At 41.2% G+C, this 16,462-nt stretch overlaps 1 protein-coding gene across 1 annotated transcript; it reads left to right on the forward strand.

Moving 5' to 3' along the window:
* The first annotated feature begins 606 nt into the window (after positions 1 to 606).
* Positions 607 to 5,831, forward strand: LOC138890039 (uncharacterized). Its single transcript, XM_070173390.1, has 8 exons — positions 607 to 769; positions 1,609 to 1,826; positions 2,162 to 2,263; positions 2,336 to 2,527; positions 2,637 to 3,095; positions 3,686 to 3,778; positions 5,216 to 5,386; positions 5,676 to 5,831. Exons 1-8 carry the CDS (start codon positions 607 to 609, stop codon positions 5,829 to 5,831), a joined length of 1,554 nt encoding a protein of 517 aa, XP_070029491.1.
* The last annotated feature ends 10,631 nt before the right edge of the window (positions 5,832 to 16,462 follow it).

A 16,462-nucleotide genomic window follows, 5' to 3' on the forward strand; every position in this document is an offset into this window, starting at 1 on the left:
TCTAATAATAACAAGGATATGTTATTGGTATAGCTGTATAATGTCTTAGTACGGATTTGTACTATTCTTGCAGACCTGGCCAGCTCTAACCACGTATATTTGGGAGTTTTCCCGCCTTTCCATGATGATCATCGATTGTACTGCTCCGAGATCAATCATAGTGAGCCTTCGATGTGCTCCCTCAATGGGAACACCTTGGGGTCGTACCTCACGCTCTGCTTCGAGCTTCTCAAGGTTGGTCATGGAGCAGCATAGTAGCCCCAAAGTCGAACTCCCCAATTTTGGCAGTATACAGATAGTCCCCGTGTTTCTTAGAATGAAATGATAAGAAACGATCTTGAGTTTTTGACTCTTTGATACCCCCATTGTGACGTCAGCCACGTGAGATCATTAAATGGCATGACAAAAAAGTTGTACAGGGGTCTTATCAAACACGATTCTCGAAAAGCCCACGAACCGCTATTGGTTGCCCTTTCAACTCCTCCAAGTGGCTTATAAATATTCCAATTCCCTATCTTTCGAACCTTTGCAACATCTTCAAATCTTTGTTAACGATTTTCTGTGTTCACTTCTTCGTCAACATGCTTTGAAACATTTGTTACAACCATGGCCAAAACTTCTAAAACAGTACCTCAAAAAGAGGAAGCCCCTTCTTCATCATGCTCGTCTAAGAGCAAAGAGGTAGTGCCTCCCAGTGTTGAGGAGTACGTTCCTGGGCCCTTCGATACATCATCCGATCTCAAAATTGAAAAACCTTCTTCAGTACCGGGTCGATGCGTGCCCATGTCTCGGTACATCAGTTTAATAACCGACATAGAGTAGGTGAAACTAGATTTTCGCTGGGAAGAGGCGGTACAAGTAGAGATCCCTTCATCGAAAGAGGATGTAACTAAACACAAAGTTGGTTTTCGTAGCGTACATACATATCCCTTTAACTTAGGCTTGTAGATTCTTCCTTCCACCGATAGACCAGGTGATCCTCAATTTTTGCCGATAATATCGAGTGACGCTTAGTTAGATTTATCCCTCTTTTTGGAGAATCGTCTATTTGATTAGATACTTCTTGAACATGGTCAAGGGGATGGATTTCACCCTCGACCATCTGATTAGATTGTATAGCCCTCGCCTCTATCGAGGGGTCCTAGTCAAACTGCAGTGTCGATCCGCCAAAGCATTTTTTGCCAGAATCAACGAAGATAAAGACGGGGGTGGATGAGCCGCTTCATTCGAGTCAGGACTTCGGACCTCATCCGTGCTAAGAAGATTCCATTCCTTGAGGAATGGAATATGAGACGTAAGTGTTGTTATACCGATCATGTTTTATCATCTGAATGCCCTCTTTTCCTCTTTCGAACTAATTCCTTTCGCTTTTGAATTGATTCCCTTCCGGTTGTTTAGCCACCGTGTGGTTCCCCGGTGTGGTCAAGGACCTCCCAGGCTGGGTTAGACTTTTAGACTCCACCTCTTCATATAACAAGCGTGTTTGGTGTGATCTGGCCAAAACTCGATGGGAGGCCAAAAATCACGGTACGCCCTCACCATTGTCACTTCTAAATCCCTTATGAATAGATTTCTTGGCGGTATGTTTGACATTTTACACCTGTGCAGGCCTCGAGGAAGTTGTATTAATAAGACCGCCTCCTCCTAGTGAAGAGGAGACCCAAAAGCCCTCCAAAGATAGAAAGAGAAAGAAGGAGATGTTGGCGGAGTCCCCGAAACTAAAGAGAGCCAAGGCTCGAAAGCCTAGGGCCGATGCAACGGTCCTAACTTTGGCAGCTGCTGAGAGTCTTCGAGTTGAAGACGAAGACGATGACGATTGTACATTGGTACATCGGGCAAAATAAAGCACTGATGCTTCGAAGGTTGCTGGGCAGAAGACTGTCGAGTCTGAGGTGACCGGTGTGGTCCCACATCATATTAAGGAGACCCCGGAGGAGGGTTTGGATGCAGTCCCAAAGCCAACCATAGATCAGGATACAACTTGTGCCGACGAGCACTTGGTTGGCAAACACGAAGGATCCATCTCTGAGGCCCGTCGAGGGCGAGAGGAAGCCCCAATAGAGGATGATGTTTTAGGCAACCTTCAACCAGGCTCGTCGTTTTCCCCAGGGCAAATACGGAATGCCCAAAACAGGGAGACTCCCGATGTGGGGCATCCCAGGGAGAGGATGATGCATTTGGAGATTTCTTTGCCGACTTTGAAGAGGATGATGATCTCGATGCCCCAATCATTCTTGAGGAGGCTGCGAAACTCCAAAAACAGGTGATTTTGACATAACATTTGTGCCTTGAGTTTTGATCTTTGTTTTTCTAACTTCTTTCCTTTGTGCTATAGGTCATGATGTTGTACGACCGGGCCTTCTACAAGTTAAGAGCTGAACTGACTCATAGTGAGGAGGAGTTCAAGAAGCTTTCCGCAGAGTTGAAAGAGCTAAAAACTCTATACGCCCAAAGGGAGGAGGAACTAAACAGCCTTCGAGCAAGCTTGGAGAAAGTGCTCCAAGAGCGGGCCAACTTTATCGAGCAGGTAGTTCGATATTCATGAGCTTGATTTTTGTTTTCATAACTTGGTATTTACTACCTTGACTCGGCATTTGCAGATTGAGTGAAAGGATGCCTTAGCGGAACAACTTCAGGAAGAAATTACGGCCAAAGATGCTGAGATACTTGAGCTGAAGCGGTGCAAGGATAGCATGGACCTCGAAAGGGATACTCTCCGAGGGGAGCTGGCCTCGACCCAGGGTCTTCTTCATGGTTCTAAGGAGGAGGCTCACAAATTCCAGGCGCTTTATGTTGAGTCGGCTGCCGCATTATCCATGGCCAAGTCTGAAGTCGATGCACTCTTATCCTCGTATCAGGATGATGTTGCTGCCGCAAATGCTCGAGCTAGGGAGATATCTGAGGAGGCCGAGATCAAACTGGCTCGCGCCCTTGCACATGCTCGATTAGATGCTCGGAGAAAGGCCTTCGAGAAAGCGTATGCCAAGGGTTTTGATCTCTCCGCCGAGATTGAAGAAGTGAGGGCCTTGGAAGAGAAGTCAGCAGCTCCAACTACTTCGGACGAGGGCTCTGCGAGTGGCTCGGGAAGTAGCGAAGTTGAAGACTAAGCCACATTTGCTCTTTTTACTTCTTCTTCTTCTTTTGTACATGGACTCCGTGTGGGTGTTTTATAAATGCACCTTTGTAAATATATTTTTGGAATGCAAAGGATTTTAATGTCTTCAAAGTTTTGCCTTTTAGTGTTCATGCCGAAGTCAAGCTTCGAATTTGAATTTAACTTCTTCGAGCTCGGTCTCGGAGTAACAGAGACCCTCTAGATCATGTTGTTCTGGTTTTGATTGCACACTTTCCCAAGGTCGGGTGGGTAAGGACTCGTTTTGACTCCCCGATGCCTTGAACACGGGGTGGTGATATTATTCCTGTGACATGACCATGAAGTGACCGAAATAGCCCCGTCGATACATTTCCCAAAAAGTCATAATTGCGTCGTGAGAGCTGATTAGCTATCAAAGTTAATGAATATTTGCCGCTCTTCTTATATATATACTTGCTTTCCTTTTATTGAAGGCTTTGTCGCTTTGTGCAACTACCTTTCTCTATAGAGTCACTTTTTTGCGCTAGTTCTAGTATCGCATTAGATCAAAGCTTTTACTTGAGTTTTCATCTTTCCTTTCTTGTTTTGAAGGAGCTATGGCTACCATGCCCAAATCCATTTACCAGGAAGAGGGAAGTTCCACCTCTACTTCCTGCCCGGCCGATGGTACACCGCTGGCATTTGGTGAGCTAACTTCGAACTGTTTTGTCTCGAAGAGAGATTTTACGATAGAGAAACCTCTCGATGTTCCAGGCCATCGAGAACATACATTGAGGTTCATTTGATCAATAGAAGAGAGACACCTCAAGGCTGTGAGGAGAGACTGCAGATGGGGAGATAAGGTGAGGCTGTAGGTACCCTCCCAGGAAGAGGATATTACGGCCCACGTAGAGGGGTTTCTGAACATGTACACGTACCCTTTTATGTTAGGTCCTCTCGACCGACTTGTGCTCAAATTCTGTCGAAGATACCGAGTTACTTTGGCTCATATCCATCCATCTTTCTAGCAGATAGTGTTGATGATGAGATTTTTCGCTAAAAAGGCCGAGCTCGAGTTCAATCTTAGCCATCTTATCAGATTGTATCAGCCTTTACATCATCGAGGTCTAATTACACTACGACGTTGATCCACCAAGCCCTTTATTTCCAATGATGAGGAGGACAGGGATCGAGGATGGATGAGTCGGTTTGTTCGAGTGAGGACTGTTGATATTATTCCTGCGGAGTTCCTACCATTTCCCGAGAAATGGAATTTCAATAGTAGGTGATACACTGTATTCTATTATTTTTGTTCTCGATGGAGCCAGACTCTATAATGGCATTTTCTTTCCTTTTTCGCAGCGATTCCGTGGATGCCAAATGAGGTCCCCGATCTTGTGGGTTGGGCCCACAAATTGGTAGCCTTTTCGACTTATGACGAGCGCAATTGGTGAGATTTGTCGAAGGGCTAATGGGAGGCTAAGAACCATGGTATGTGCTATGTGGTCTTTCTCTTGAGGAGTACTTTCCCTTTTGTATACTAATTTCTTTGCAGCAGGCATCGGCGAGTTTTCTGAGGTGAGACTGTCCCCTTTCGAGGAGGAGGAAGGACCTTTGATTTCTGAGACAGGGGAGGATAATAAAAGGAAAAAAAGTTCTTGAAGGACAAGGATTCCCGTAGCAAAGCAGGATCTGCTGGGGGCGCGAGGAGGACGTTGTCGCTGATGAACACCTCATTTTTATCGGTCGCTCTGTGGAAATTAATGCACCCCGAGAGGATGACTCTATATTGATGGCTTGAACCAGGAGGCCTCCCAAGACTGTTGAGCCTGCTGGACTCGATGCCCCTAGTCTCGAGGGAGAGGTTCCATAAGCGAGGAAAGGTGGAGGTCATTCATTACCTGGTTTGGCAGCTAGTTCTCGGACTTCAGGAAGTACTCCAAGGGGAATGGACTTCGACGCATCTCCGCCCAATCAGAGCGCCTTGGGTTGTTCTACCGGGGCCGATGAGACCGAGCCGATAGATGCGAAGTCGACCTTCGGGGAAGCTCAGCAGCTCTACTCTATGGTGAGTTTTGAAGTTATTACAACTTTTCCAACTTCATGCTTTCTCCTTTTTAACCGAACTTTTCTTTCTCATAGGCCTTCGATAAGCTCAAATCTGAGCTGCTTCACTGTGAGGCTAAGATGCGTAAAGCCTTGAATGGAGAGAAATCTCTCAGGCTTCTTTGTGATAAGAAGATAAGAGAGCTAACACATCTTCGATCGGAGTTGGACCAAAGTCGTGATTACGAAGGCATCCTTGAGAAACAGGTAACTTCTATTTTGAGGGAATACAGGCTTCTTCTCCCATCTTTGGAAACTAACTTTTCGGTATCCTAGTTGCAGAGAAAGACAGAGACACTGGAGCGCCTTCGGAGCGAATCCAACTAAGTCAATTATGAATGCAACGACTTGAAGGCACAGATAGATATTTATGTTGCGGCCAAAAGGAATGTTTTGGCTAAGGCCTCCGCCCTCGAGATATTGCTTCATAATGCTCGAGAAGGTGACTCGGTCCAGACGATCAAGAGTTGCTAAGCTTGAAATAGATCTTCTGAAGATGAAGGCCAAAGTCGTGGACGCTCGAGCCGAAGCCAAAGAGGTTCGAGCAAAGGCAGATAAGAAGGTGGCAATCTATCTGAAAGATGTTACTGAAGCTCGTACGAAGTTTAGGGGGGCTTCCGATCGAGAAAGGAGAAGCAATGAATATACCTGATGCAAATCCCGGAGGAAAACTCTCAAGGAGATTTATGGTAAGGGCTTCGATCTCTCGGGGGAGATAGAACAGGCCAAGGCGGATGGGTTCGACGCTCAAGTTCCTTGTTTCAGATGCTAAAGACAACGAGGAAGGGGGCGGTGAGGGAATTAGTCCCGAGGGAGCCGATGGAAGCATAGTCCCTGAGGGGGAAAGGCTAAGTTCCCGAGGGTATACTAGGTTTTTATTTATTGCTCTTTGTATAGGGCTCCCTGCGGGAGTGTTGTAAATGTATCTTTGTACTATTATTTATAAAAGGAATCCTTCGATTTTCCCTTTATATGAATTTCCACTTGCTTGTGTCTCTTTGTTTTATGTTTTGAGTGTTGATGTTTGTCGATAATTAGTCTGATATGTTGGACTTTAAGATAGGAACCCTTAGGTTGTGCTTGATGAGTAATTGATAATAGTTGATCGTTCAGGGCTCGGTCCTCGAGTCAAGTTTTGACTCAGACTCATTGAACCTTAGGTTTTCAACATATTGGCCCTTAGGCTCTTTAGGCTGGCCCTTAGGCTATTACCATTGGCCCTTATGTACTTTGGGTTGGCCCTTAGGCCCTTTTAGATTGGGTTGATACGACCTCTAATATGGCTATAGTTTTCCCCATTTCGGCTAAAGACTTTGAAGTTTTGATTATGCCTTGGCATGTTTTGTGTTCGGCCGACTCTTTGACGACTCAAATAAGAACCTCGATTATGAGTCGATATGTGACGATAATTGAGTACCTCAGGAGGTTCTCTTGAAGGCTGATTTTTCGAAGCCCTTTTGCTGAAGGTTGAGTGTCTCGAAGCCTTGTCATTGTTTGGAGCTGATATGATCAAAGCTCCTTTGCTTATGCCGGGGGTAGCCTCATTAACCGGTTCTTTTCGAAGTATTTTTGAAGTATTTGAAGGCCTTTAATTTTATGAGGCGATCGGACGTCTCCGAGCTGCATTTATTTGGCCGGAGCCTTTTGATATGACCGTAGTCTTTATGTTCGGCCGTAGCCTTTAGTCCCCGGGTGAGATGACTTCGGCGTCTATATCGAGGGTATGCCTTTTTAGGGGTCTTACAAGTTCGATATATAGCTTTGATCTTAATATTGGGGTTATGCCTTTTTAACGTCTTATAAGTTATGGCATGCCTCGTTGAGGTCTTACAGATTTGGTGTTGCCTCGCTAAGGGCTTACGATCTCAGAATTGTCTGATCGAGGTCTTACGAATTCGAGTTTTCGATAGATCGATGAGCTGATTGTCGATGACATAGTTCTCCTAGGCATGGTTTGATTTCTTTGAAAATGTGACCACCCGGGGCGATGCCCCCAGTATTTGGGGTTGATCTAAGAGAAGCGTTGAATACTTGATGAGTTCTCCTTAGGTAGCATATGGATGTTGCCTCGTTAAAAACCTCACCAGTAAAACCCGTTTGGGATAAGACCCAGTCTAAGGAAAAAAGAGTGTAATGCATGCTTTAAAACCCAAGGTCTTTGAGTTGGAGGGTGCTTCAATTCCTCTTAATCGAACACCTGCAATAAGTTAGTATAAAACATAAGTGAAAAGGGAGAAGGTCGTATCTCAGCATTGATAGCGTTAGAGCCTCGATCCATTTTAATTGATTGCTCCGACGACGCGGCACGGTCCTTTATTCACTCTTGTCTTTTAGCTTCTTCGATGTATAGGGTATTGATGTCGGTGCTACATCGTGCACCACGAATATCTCTCTTGTTGCGTGCTCCTCCCTGTACACTGCTTTTACTGCATCCTTGGTTGGAAACTTTATCATTTGATGAAGGGTTGATGGCACTGCCCTCATACTGTGTATCCACGGCCTTCCGAGTAAAGCATTGTATCTCATGTAACCTTCGATGACATGAAACTTGGTATCTTGGATTGTACCGGCCACGTTGACCGGGAGGATGACCTCTTATTTCATTGTCTCGCTTGCCATGGTGAATCCATTGAGGACTCAAGAGGCGGGTATGATCTGGTTTAGCAGTCTGAGCTGCTCCACCACCCTCGACTTGATTATATTGGCCAAGTTACCTGGATCCACGAGCACATGTTTAATTTGAAACTTATTCAAAAGAAAAGAAATTACCAGTGTGTCATTGTGAGGCTGAGACAAGGTCTCGATGTCCTCTTCGTTGAATGTGAGAGCATCCTCTGGTATATAACTCCGAGTTTGCTTTTCCATGGTGATGAATATTTTCGTTCGCTTGACAATAGGTCCTTGTGGGGCGTCGACCCCTCCAATGATCATGTGGATGACGTGTTGTGGTTCTTCTGGTTTGCTCTTCCTGTCCACCTCCCTTTTCCCGAAATTGGTTTTTAGCTCAGTCATTGAGGAACTCTCGAAGGTGCCCTTCGCTGATCAGTCGGGCTACCTCTTCTTGAAGCTGTCTGCAATCCTCGGTCCTATGACCGTGAGTGTCGTGATATTTGCATACCAAGTTGGGGTTCCTTTGTGAAGGATCCGACAGTATGGGTTTTGGCCACCTGGTATCTTTGATTTTACCTATGGCCGATACGATGTCCGAGATATCGATGTTGAAGTTGTACTCAGATAACCAAGGTGCCTCTAACGGCCCAGCGTGCCTATCGAACCCGGCTTTACTCATGAGTCCCCCAAAACTTTGACCTAGATCTATCTTTCGATCACCTTAAGGTGCATTACGCCTCGGGGCGTTTCTTCGATCTTCTACATACGGCTGATATCTTTCCTTGTTTGGTCTCGACTCTCTTTCTGTAAACCTTTGTTCCTTTATTAAGAGCTTGCTAGGGTACATGAGCCAGGTGGGGCTCCCAGTTGGTCATTCTTGACCCTGATCTTTGATTGATATCTGTTGTGTACATCTGCCCAAGTCACGGCGGGATACTCAACCAAGTTCTGCTTTAGCTGCTTCGAAGCTATCGAGCTTCACTCATTCAAACCCTGAGTGAAAGCCTGCACTGCCTAGTCATCGGAGACCGGTGGAAATTCCATTCACTCCATCTATAAACGAGACACAAATTTCCTCAGCATCTCGTTCTCCCTTTGTTTGATCTTGAAGACGTCGAACTTCCTTGTAGCAACCTTGATGGCACCGGCATTTGCCTTCACAAAAGAATTTTCCAACATGGCAAATGAATCCATCAAGTTCGGGAGTAAGTTGTGATACGACATCATGGCTTCCTTCGACAGTGTTTCTCCAAATTTCTTCAGCATGACGGATTCAATCTCGTCATCCTTTAAGTCATTCCTTTTTACAGCACAAGTATAAGCGGTAATGTGCTCATTGGGGTCCGTGGTCCCGTTATACTTTAGGGCATCGGGCATTCTGAATTTCTTCGGGATGGGCTTCGGAGTCGCACTTGATGGGAATGGTCTCTGCACAAACTTCCTTGAATCTACACCCTTCAGAATCGGGGGTGCACCCGGGATCTGATCAACCCTCGAGTTATAAGTCTCCATTTTTTTATCGTTAGCCTTTATCTTCTTTCCCCTAACTCGATTCTTTTAGTCAATTCCTCGAGCATTTTCATGATTGAGGGGTTAGTCCCCGAGCCGCTTTCATCGGGTCTTTCTGGCACTGGTTCGTGCTGTATGTTTACTGGTTTAGCGATATTAGGGGTTCTGTTCTGACTTTGAAGTTGAGCGATGGCGATTTGCTGAGCTTGCAGCATCTCGAATATTACTTGGAGGTTAACTCCTCCTTCTTCCATTCCTCGTGCTTCTTGGTCTCCAGCCTGGGCTTCCCTGCATCCATTCCTTACGGGGTCTGCGCCTGCGTCCGTGTTTAGAGCGTTGTGGGAGCTGATATCAACTGGCTCCACGTTTGGCACTCCCTCAGGTTTACAGGTGGTACATTGGGCCCTACGCCGTTGTTTTCTCCAAGTCCTTCACTGTCATGAAGGGGTGCGTTTTGTGTGCTAGACATGATTAAGCCTGAAATCAAAAGAATCTTTGACAAGAAAAAGTGTGAAGAATAACATGTGTTATGAGAATAATAGCACCAAAACAATCACTATTATTTTTAGCCCCACGATGGGCGCCAAACTGTTTACCTTGAAAATGGTATTAACAATTATATTTGATTTGTGGTTCTAAAAATACGTGACTTATATTAATGCTAGATGTTATGTGAATAATGCTAAGTGTAAACGAACAAGAAATGATAAGCAAACCAGTATGGTCACAAGACTGAGGGCCTCGAGCTCAGCGGCATAGCACCTCGAGGGCAGCCTTTGAAGGCTGATGATGAGCAATAAATAAAGAACAATAAATGAGGAACAACGGGTGGTCACAATAAATGAGAAGCAATAAGTGAAGGACAATGCAATAAATTTGTAGAGTAATTGTTGAGTATGTTTAAGCAAGAAAAGTAGAGAATATTCTGTTGTATTCAATATTATGTTGTCCAATGAAAAAAATCTCCTTACAAGAATGTTTCGGTCCCCTTTATATAGGAGGGGTGAATCCCAACATAGTACATGTCTAATAATAACAAGGATATGCTATTGGTACAGCTGTATAATGGCTTAGTACGGATTTGTACTATTCTTGCAGAGTTGGTCCGCTCTAACCACATATATTTGGGAGTTTTCCCGCCTTTCCATGACGATCATCGATTGTACTGCTCCATGATCAATCATAGTGAGCCTTCGATGTGCTCCCTCGAGGGAGACACCTCGGGGTCGTACCTCATGCTCTGCTTTGGGCTTTTCGAGGTTGGGCGTGGAGCGACATAGTAGCCCCAAAGTCGAACTCCCCAATTTTGGCCGTATACATGTATGTAAGTTAAATAACACCGTGGGAGATGAAATGCATGTACTGTAACCTACTGTATGGTTTTGCTTGCGCAATTGGTTGTATAAACTGACATGATCTTCAAATCTTCAATATTGATCAATTAACAAAGTAATAACAAACGATTATATAAAGAGATATTAGTACTCATACAATAATGAGAATAACATGTATTACAAAGATTTCAAAGCCAACTTTTATTGGGATCGACAATGGGGGCATGACCGATTTCTCAAGAGCCATTCGAGAATACAAGATTCACGACAAATAATATGAAAACACGATTTTTAAGCAAAAAACGATAGATCTAGCAAGAAATCTTCCCTGCAAATCGTACACATTTCCGAAAGATTAAATCCCTCGGAATCGAATCTCATTTTTTGGAATCTTACATCCTTCTGAAAGCTTCAAGCTTTTCAATTCTTGAATTAACTTCTCCTTGAGCCCCTTTTGATGCCTTAATAAAGTGGTTCACTTCAGTGTTACTAAGCTTGACTCTTTTACAGACCAAGAGATTGGTAATACTACTACTTTTTACCAACTCATAATTCTAATAAAAATAGTAGCCTATTTGAAGCAAAAGACTAATTGAAAGGTGAAGAAATGCATGACAATATCTAATAGAGAGTGTTTACACCAACTTAACCCTGCTTCGCAATTCGTACAAGTTGAAAAAGTGTTCTAAAAATAAAGTTACAATTGGAAATACAGAGTCTATATATTTTAATCAATCATAGTTTGAGAAAAGTTTCATGAACACATCCTTCCTATTTCACATGTTAAACTTACAATTATAAGAAGAGATCGTTTTGAAACAGACTACGTACTGACCACCTGTTTTCATTCGTCACAATACAAAAACTAAAGATCAAACAGGGGGTTGACTTGATTCTTGTTCAAGACTATCAATAACCTCTCCAGCAGATTGACTGATACCCATAACAAGACTATCACTATATGAAATTTGAACATCTTGAACCCCTATCGAAACAAATTCCTGCTCACAATTCTTAGCAAAACTGACAACAGAGTCAACAGATTTTCTGGCTAGTTCAAATTTCTTGTCCTGAACATATGATAAAGCAGTGGTGAATGATCCATGAATACCACCATACCATTTGCTACATATATTAAAAGCTGTTAAAGCAGCAGGGGTTAAGTCTCCTCTGTTAATTTTGTGAGTTATGTAGTCTTCAGTGACTGATGCATGATCAATTCCTGATTCAATAAGGGAACATGCTTTCTTAAACAGATCTGAGTCTGCTTTGCTTTGGGATGCCAAAAGCAATAAGAATGACAAGAAAGGAGTGACAATAACTGAAATATTTCTTGAATAAGCCATTTTTGCTTCTTTTTTTCTTTTGATTTGAACATGTGATGCTGAAAGATATTTATTATATAGGGACTTATTAGAAGAGGTTTAAATGACCTGCCATCATATGAATCCAGCAAAATTGGATTACAAAAGTCTCACCATAATTTATTGAGGATATATAATTAATGAGATTTGCCACTTACCTTTTAGTTTCAATGGTCAAACAAAGGGTAACCAAATGATCATTACATATTGTACCAAAAAAGTTTTGTAAGGGAAATTAAAAATAACTAGAATTGTAAACCTGTAAACTCCAAATTTTGGCTCTCTCTGTTATACTCTTAAGTCATTTTAAGATGAGGCTTAAAAATAAAATTAAAAATCTATCTTGATTCTTTGATCTTTTCAATTTGGTTTTATAATATTTTTGCATCAATTACCATCTAAGGTTTAGCTCTTTAAACTCCACCTTATATATTTATGTACTTAGGATGATCACTGAAATTTTAAAGGAGTTCTTTTGTCTTAACATCTGAATAATATACATTAGTGAAAGTAGTTCTTTTGATCTAATCGAAAGAAGAGACTTGATTTTAAATTTGACCTATTGAGATATCAAGAAACAATATTATGATTACTTCAGTCTAAATTTAAAAATATTAGGTGAATATCCCACCTCACGAGAGAATCTCATTCTCTTTAAAATATAAATCTAATAATTCACAGGTCAAGTGCCTCTAACTTATTTCGTAATTATTTATTCATCTTTTTGTGTTCCTACTTCCTATAAAGAAGACAAATTTAGCACTAGTCCAGCTTTTTGGGAGGCTTTACATATATCAACCAAAATGGCGTCTGCACCCATTACGGCGAGTGACACCTTTTTGTTAGCTTCTGCAAATACAGGATCATGAACTCGCACCGACGACTCTAACACTCTTCCACAATTGGCTGCTTTGTCAAGATTCACCTTAAGCTCATAATCGGTTGTATCATAAGCATAGCCTTGTTGATCTCTTATACTCTTGACACTCCATTCCAATAGAATTTGCAATTATTATAAGCTTCAATAGCTTATGGACTGAGTTTAGTTCCTTTGGGTTTGGAGAAATATGAATGAATAATTTTTGCTTCGTCTGCTCCTGACTGAATAATGGCAAGTGCTAAGTCTAAGGGTTTTGATGTTGTAGCTGCCATAACTTTTGGATTGCTCTTGAGGTAGCTAGTTCATGCAAAACGGTTTATCGCTGGCCCGTGAGCAAGCTTTGTTAAGCAGTGCGGTGGCATTATTATTATTATTATTATTATTATTATTATTATTATTATTAGAGTAGTCGTGACTGAATATAGGATACAACTTCCATTGCTACCTTGAAATATATATATATATATATATATAGTTATATACCTTGTACCATGGATATTGTATTCATGAATGCTATTGTATTCATGAATACAGTAGCAAAAATAGGCGTGAACCAGGGAATTCCACCTGATCAGTTGTTGTATTCGAGTGTATTCGACTGTATTCATGGAGTGAAACGTGGGATTACAGCTGGACAGATTATTGTATTCGACTGTATTCACGGCGTGAAATAGGGGATTACAATGTTTTTAAAACCGAAATGAATCAATTAACATAATAGACTCCTAATATAACTCAACAAACTCAATTATAAATCTGAATATATAAATACATCTGAATACATAAATTATATTAATTAAAAAATAAATGAAGATATTCATGGAATATAGCGAGACAGTGAATATAATAAAATACAGGTGAGATACATTGAAATACAATGAAAAAAAGACAATGAATACAATGAAATACATAGAATACAACGAGATACATTGAAATACAATAAAAAAAGGTAACAGACTCTTCAAGTTGCTCAGCCCCAAACTCCGTCGTCTTTGTTAAAGAATAACCCTAATGTCGTTTCATCGATAGCAGATTTCGAACCTCCATTGTCAGCCCCAATTTACCCTAAAAATCCTTTCAAAAATACCTGATAGTGAGTAGTGGTTATGCTTTTTTGCAAAAATTACTCATGTATTTGATGTAATTACTCCAGCAACCCTTTCCTGTATTTGATGTAATTACTCTACTGTTCCGACATCAATTATACAACACACAAATCTATATATTTTTGAATTCCCCCATTTCAGTAAAAAACATAGAAGAAGACCAAAATCATACACACACACAGATCTTTAATTTTTATCAAAAGGATCAACTTTGAAAACAAAAAAAGAAAAGTATTATACTTGTCTTGATGAAGCTAAAGAGTCTAACAACTCATCATTGTTTTCTTCCTTTTAGGTAATTGAAGAAGTGAAAAGATTGGTTGAGGAATATAAGAATGAAGAAGTTAGTATTACTATAACTGGCCATAGCCTAGGTGCATCACTTGCAACCCCAAATTGCAGTTGACATAGCTTTCAATGGAATCAACAAAACAAGCGAAGGCAAGGAATTTCCAGTGACAGCTTTTGCATTCGCAAGTCCTAAAGTTGGAGATCTCAATTTTAAGGCAGCATTTGACAAACTTGAAAGTCTCTGTACTTTGAGAATCCATAATCTATGGGATGTTGTTCCGAAAGTACCTCCAATTGGCTATATAGACGTGGGCGAGGAACTAATGATTGATGTCGCAAAATCACCATATGTAAAGCCTCCGTGTGTGCAACCTAACAAGCACACACGGACATAAATGGATAGATTTCTGGGAGTTTGGAAAAAGAAATAGAATACATAGCATAGGACAGAATACCTTGTATCATTCGTGTAGACATTGCCTCATTCAAGGTAAGCATCTCCTGGTATTTTTTTTCTCAAGTGTTGTGTTTGTCTGAAGAGCTTCTTGAACGTATGCCATATGCAAAATCGAATCTCAAATTTTCTTGGTTGGAAATTGATTTCTACGAACTGTAACAAAAGAACATGAAAAGAAAGAAGGGAGATTTGAAAATCGACAGAATCCTCTGTTTTTGGATACTTTCGGATGGAAAATCGTTGATGGAGGGGGAAATACAGATTATGGATACTATAATTGTGTTAGTTGAGTTATATTAGGAGACTATTTGTGTAAGGCCCAGGAAAATTTTGCTAAGCAACCTAGGATTTCGTGGTGCCATGTAGGCTTATTAAACTATGTTATGTGTTATTAACATGGTGGGCATCAATTGGATTTGGTAAATATGTGTACAAGTCTTATGGTAAGTAATTTGGGGTCCAAGGAAAGGCCTAAGTCTAAGGAAAATTAGAAAAGTTCATAATAGGCTAAGATTTCAAATGAGTTCGCACAAGCCACCACTTTAAACGATCCTATCTAAGTATATATAAGGTTTTATATTATGAACAACCTATCATATGAAATGTCTTCGAGTCTAATTTCTAACGCTTCAAATCGTTCGTCATTTGGACATTCCTACATAAAGTTATGATCAAATTACCAAAGGCTGGAAAAATGCGATTCTGCGGTGAAATCTGCGATCGCAGATTTAACTCTGCAGACCGCAAAACCATTCCGCGATCGCAGAATGGTCGCAGAATGAAGCAGAACAGCCCAGTTCTGGGCAACGAGTTCTGCGACGAATCTGCGGTGGATTCTGCGATCGCACACTTGACATCGGAGGGTTAATTTTCTAATTTTTATAACCCGACCCCATTTTAATATATAGCCTTTAGAGCTTCATTTGGGGTCATTTTTCTACTTATTTTAGAGAGAGGTGAGAGCATTTTAGAGAGAGAAGGAGTAACCCAACATTTAAATCATCCAAATCTTGCATCAATCTTCAAGAATCAAAGAACCCAATCACAAGTTCTAAATCTAAGAGGTAAGATTCTATACCCTAGGTTTTAATTTCGAGTTTGGAGTATAAGATGGGTTATTGAGGTATGATTCTTGGGTGTATTAGTATTATGTATACATGCATGTACAACTTAGGTTTATGGGAAGATTATTGAACATAAATAAGTAAAGATTGGATTAGGGAATGAAGGAAATCTTGTAAAAGAGATTTGAAATCAAGATGTTCAACTAGTATTTGATAAAATGCTCAAATGAGCTAGAATTATGAATATCTTCCTAATTTGTGTTCAATTTTGTTATGTCTCGAAGTAGATGGGCATGGCTAGAATTTCCGGAACGTTGTAGTAACTTAAGAAAAGCTTAAACGAGGTATGAATGGCTAAAACCCCCTTTTATTAGAAATTGAGCTCCGTTGGCATTTACGAAAGTGTGGTAAGAGCTGAATTGGTTAGTATATTGATTGTTATTACGCATTAATTGATTTGCAATTATCTACACATATATATGAAGGTTGTGCCTCAATGTGAGTAATGTATCATTCTTGATAATTAGAGAAGTATGAAGAATACAATTATACGTTGAAATGCTTAGGCTGCAAGCCAAGATCGAAACGGAGAATTATTCATGCTAGCTATGTGCTCACTTAGTTGTGATTGTAACTTGAATTTACGTATATGTCTATGATCACAACTT

Source organism: Nicotiana sylvestris, chromosome 4 (assembly GCF_000393655.2).
Source record: "Nicotiana sylvestris chromosome 4, ASM39365v2, whole genome shotgun sequence".
Classification (NCBI taxonomy): domain Eukaryota; kingdom Viridiplantae; phylum Streptophyta; class Magnoliopsida; order Solanales; family Solanaceae; genus Nicotiana; species Nicotiana sylvestris.

Coding starts and splice junctions, on each gene's coding strand:
- LOC138890039 (XM_070173390.1), top strand. CDS start 607: ATGGCCAAAACTTCTAAAACAGTACCTCAAAAAGAGGAAGCCCCTTCT. Junction 770..1,608: donor AAAACCTTCTTCAGTACCGG/GTCGATGCGTGC, acceptor ACACCTGTGCAG/GCCTCGAGGAAGTTGTATTA. Junction 3,779..5,215: donor TGGTACACCGCTGGCATTTG/GTGAGCTAACTT, acceptor TCTTTCTCATAG/GCCTTCGATAAGCTCAAATC.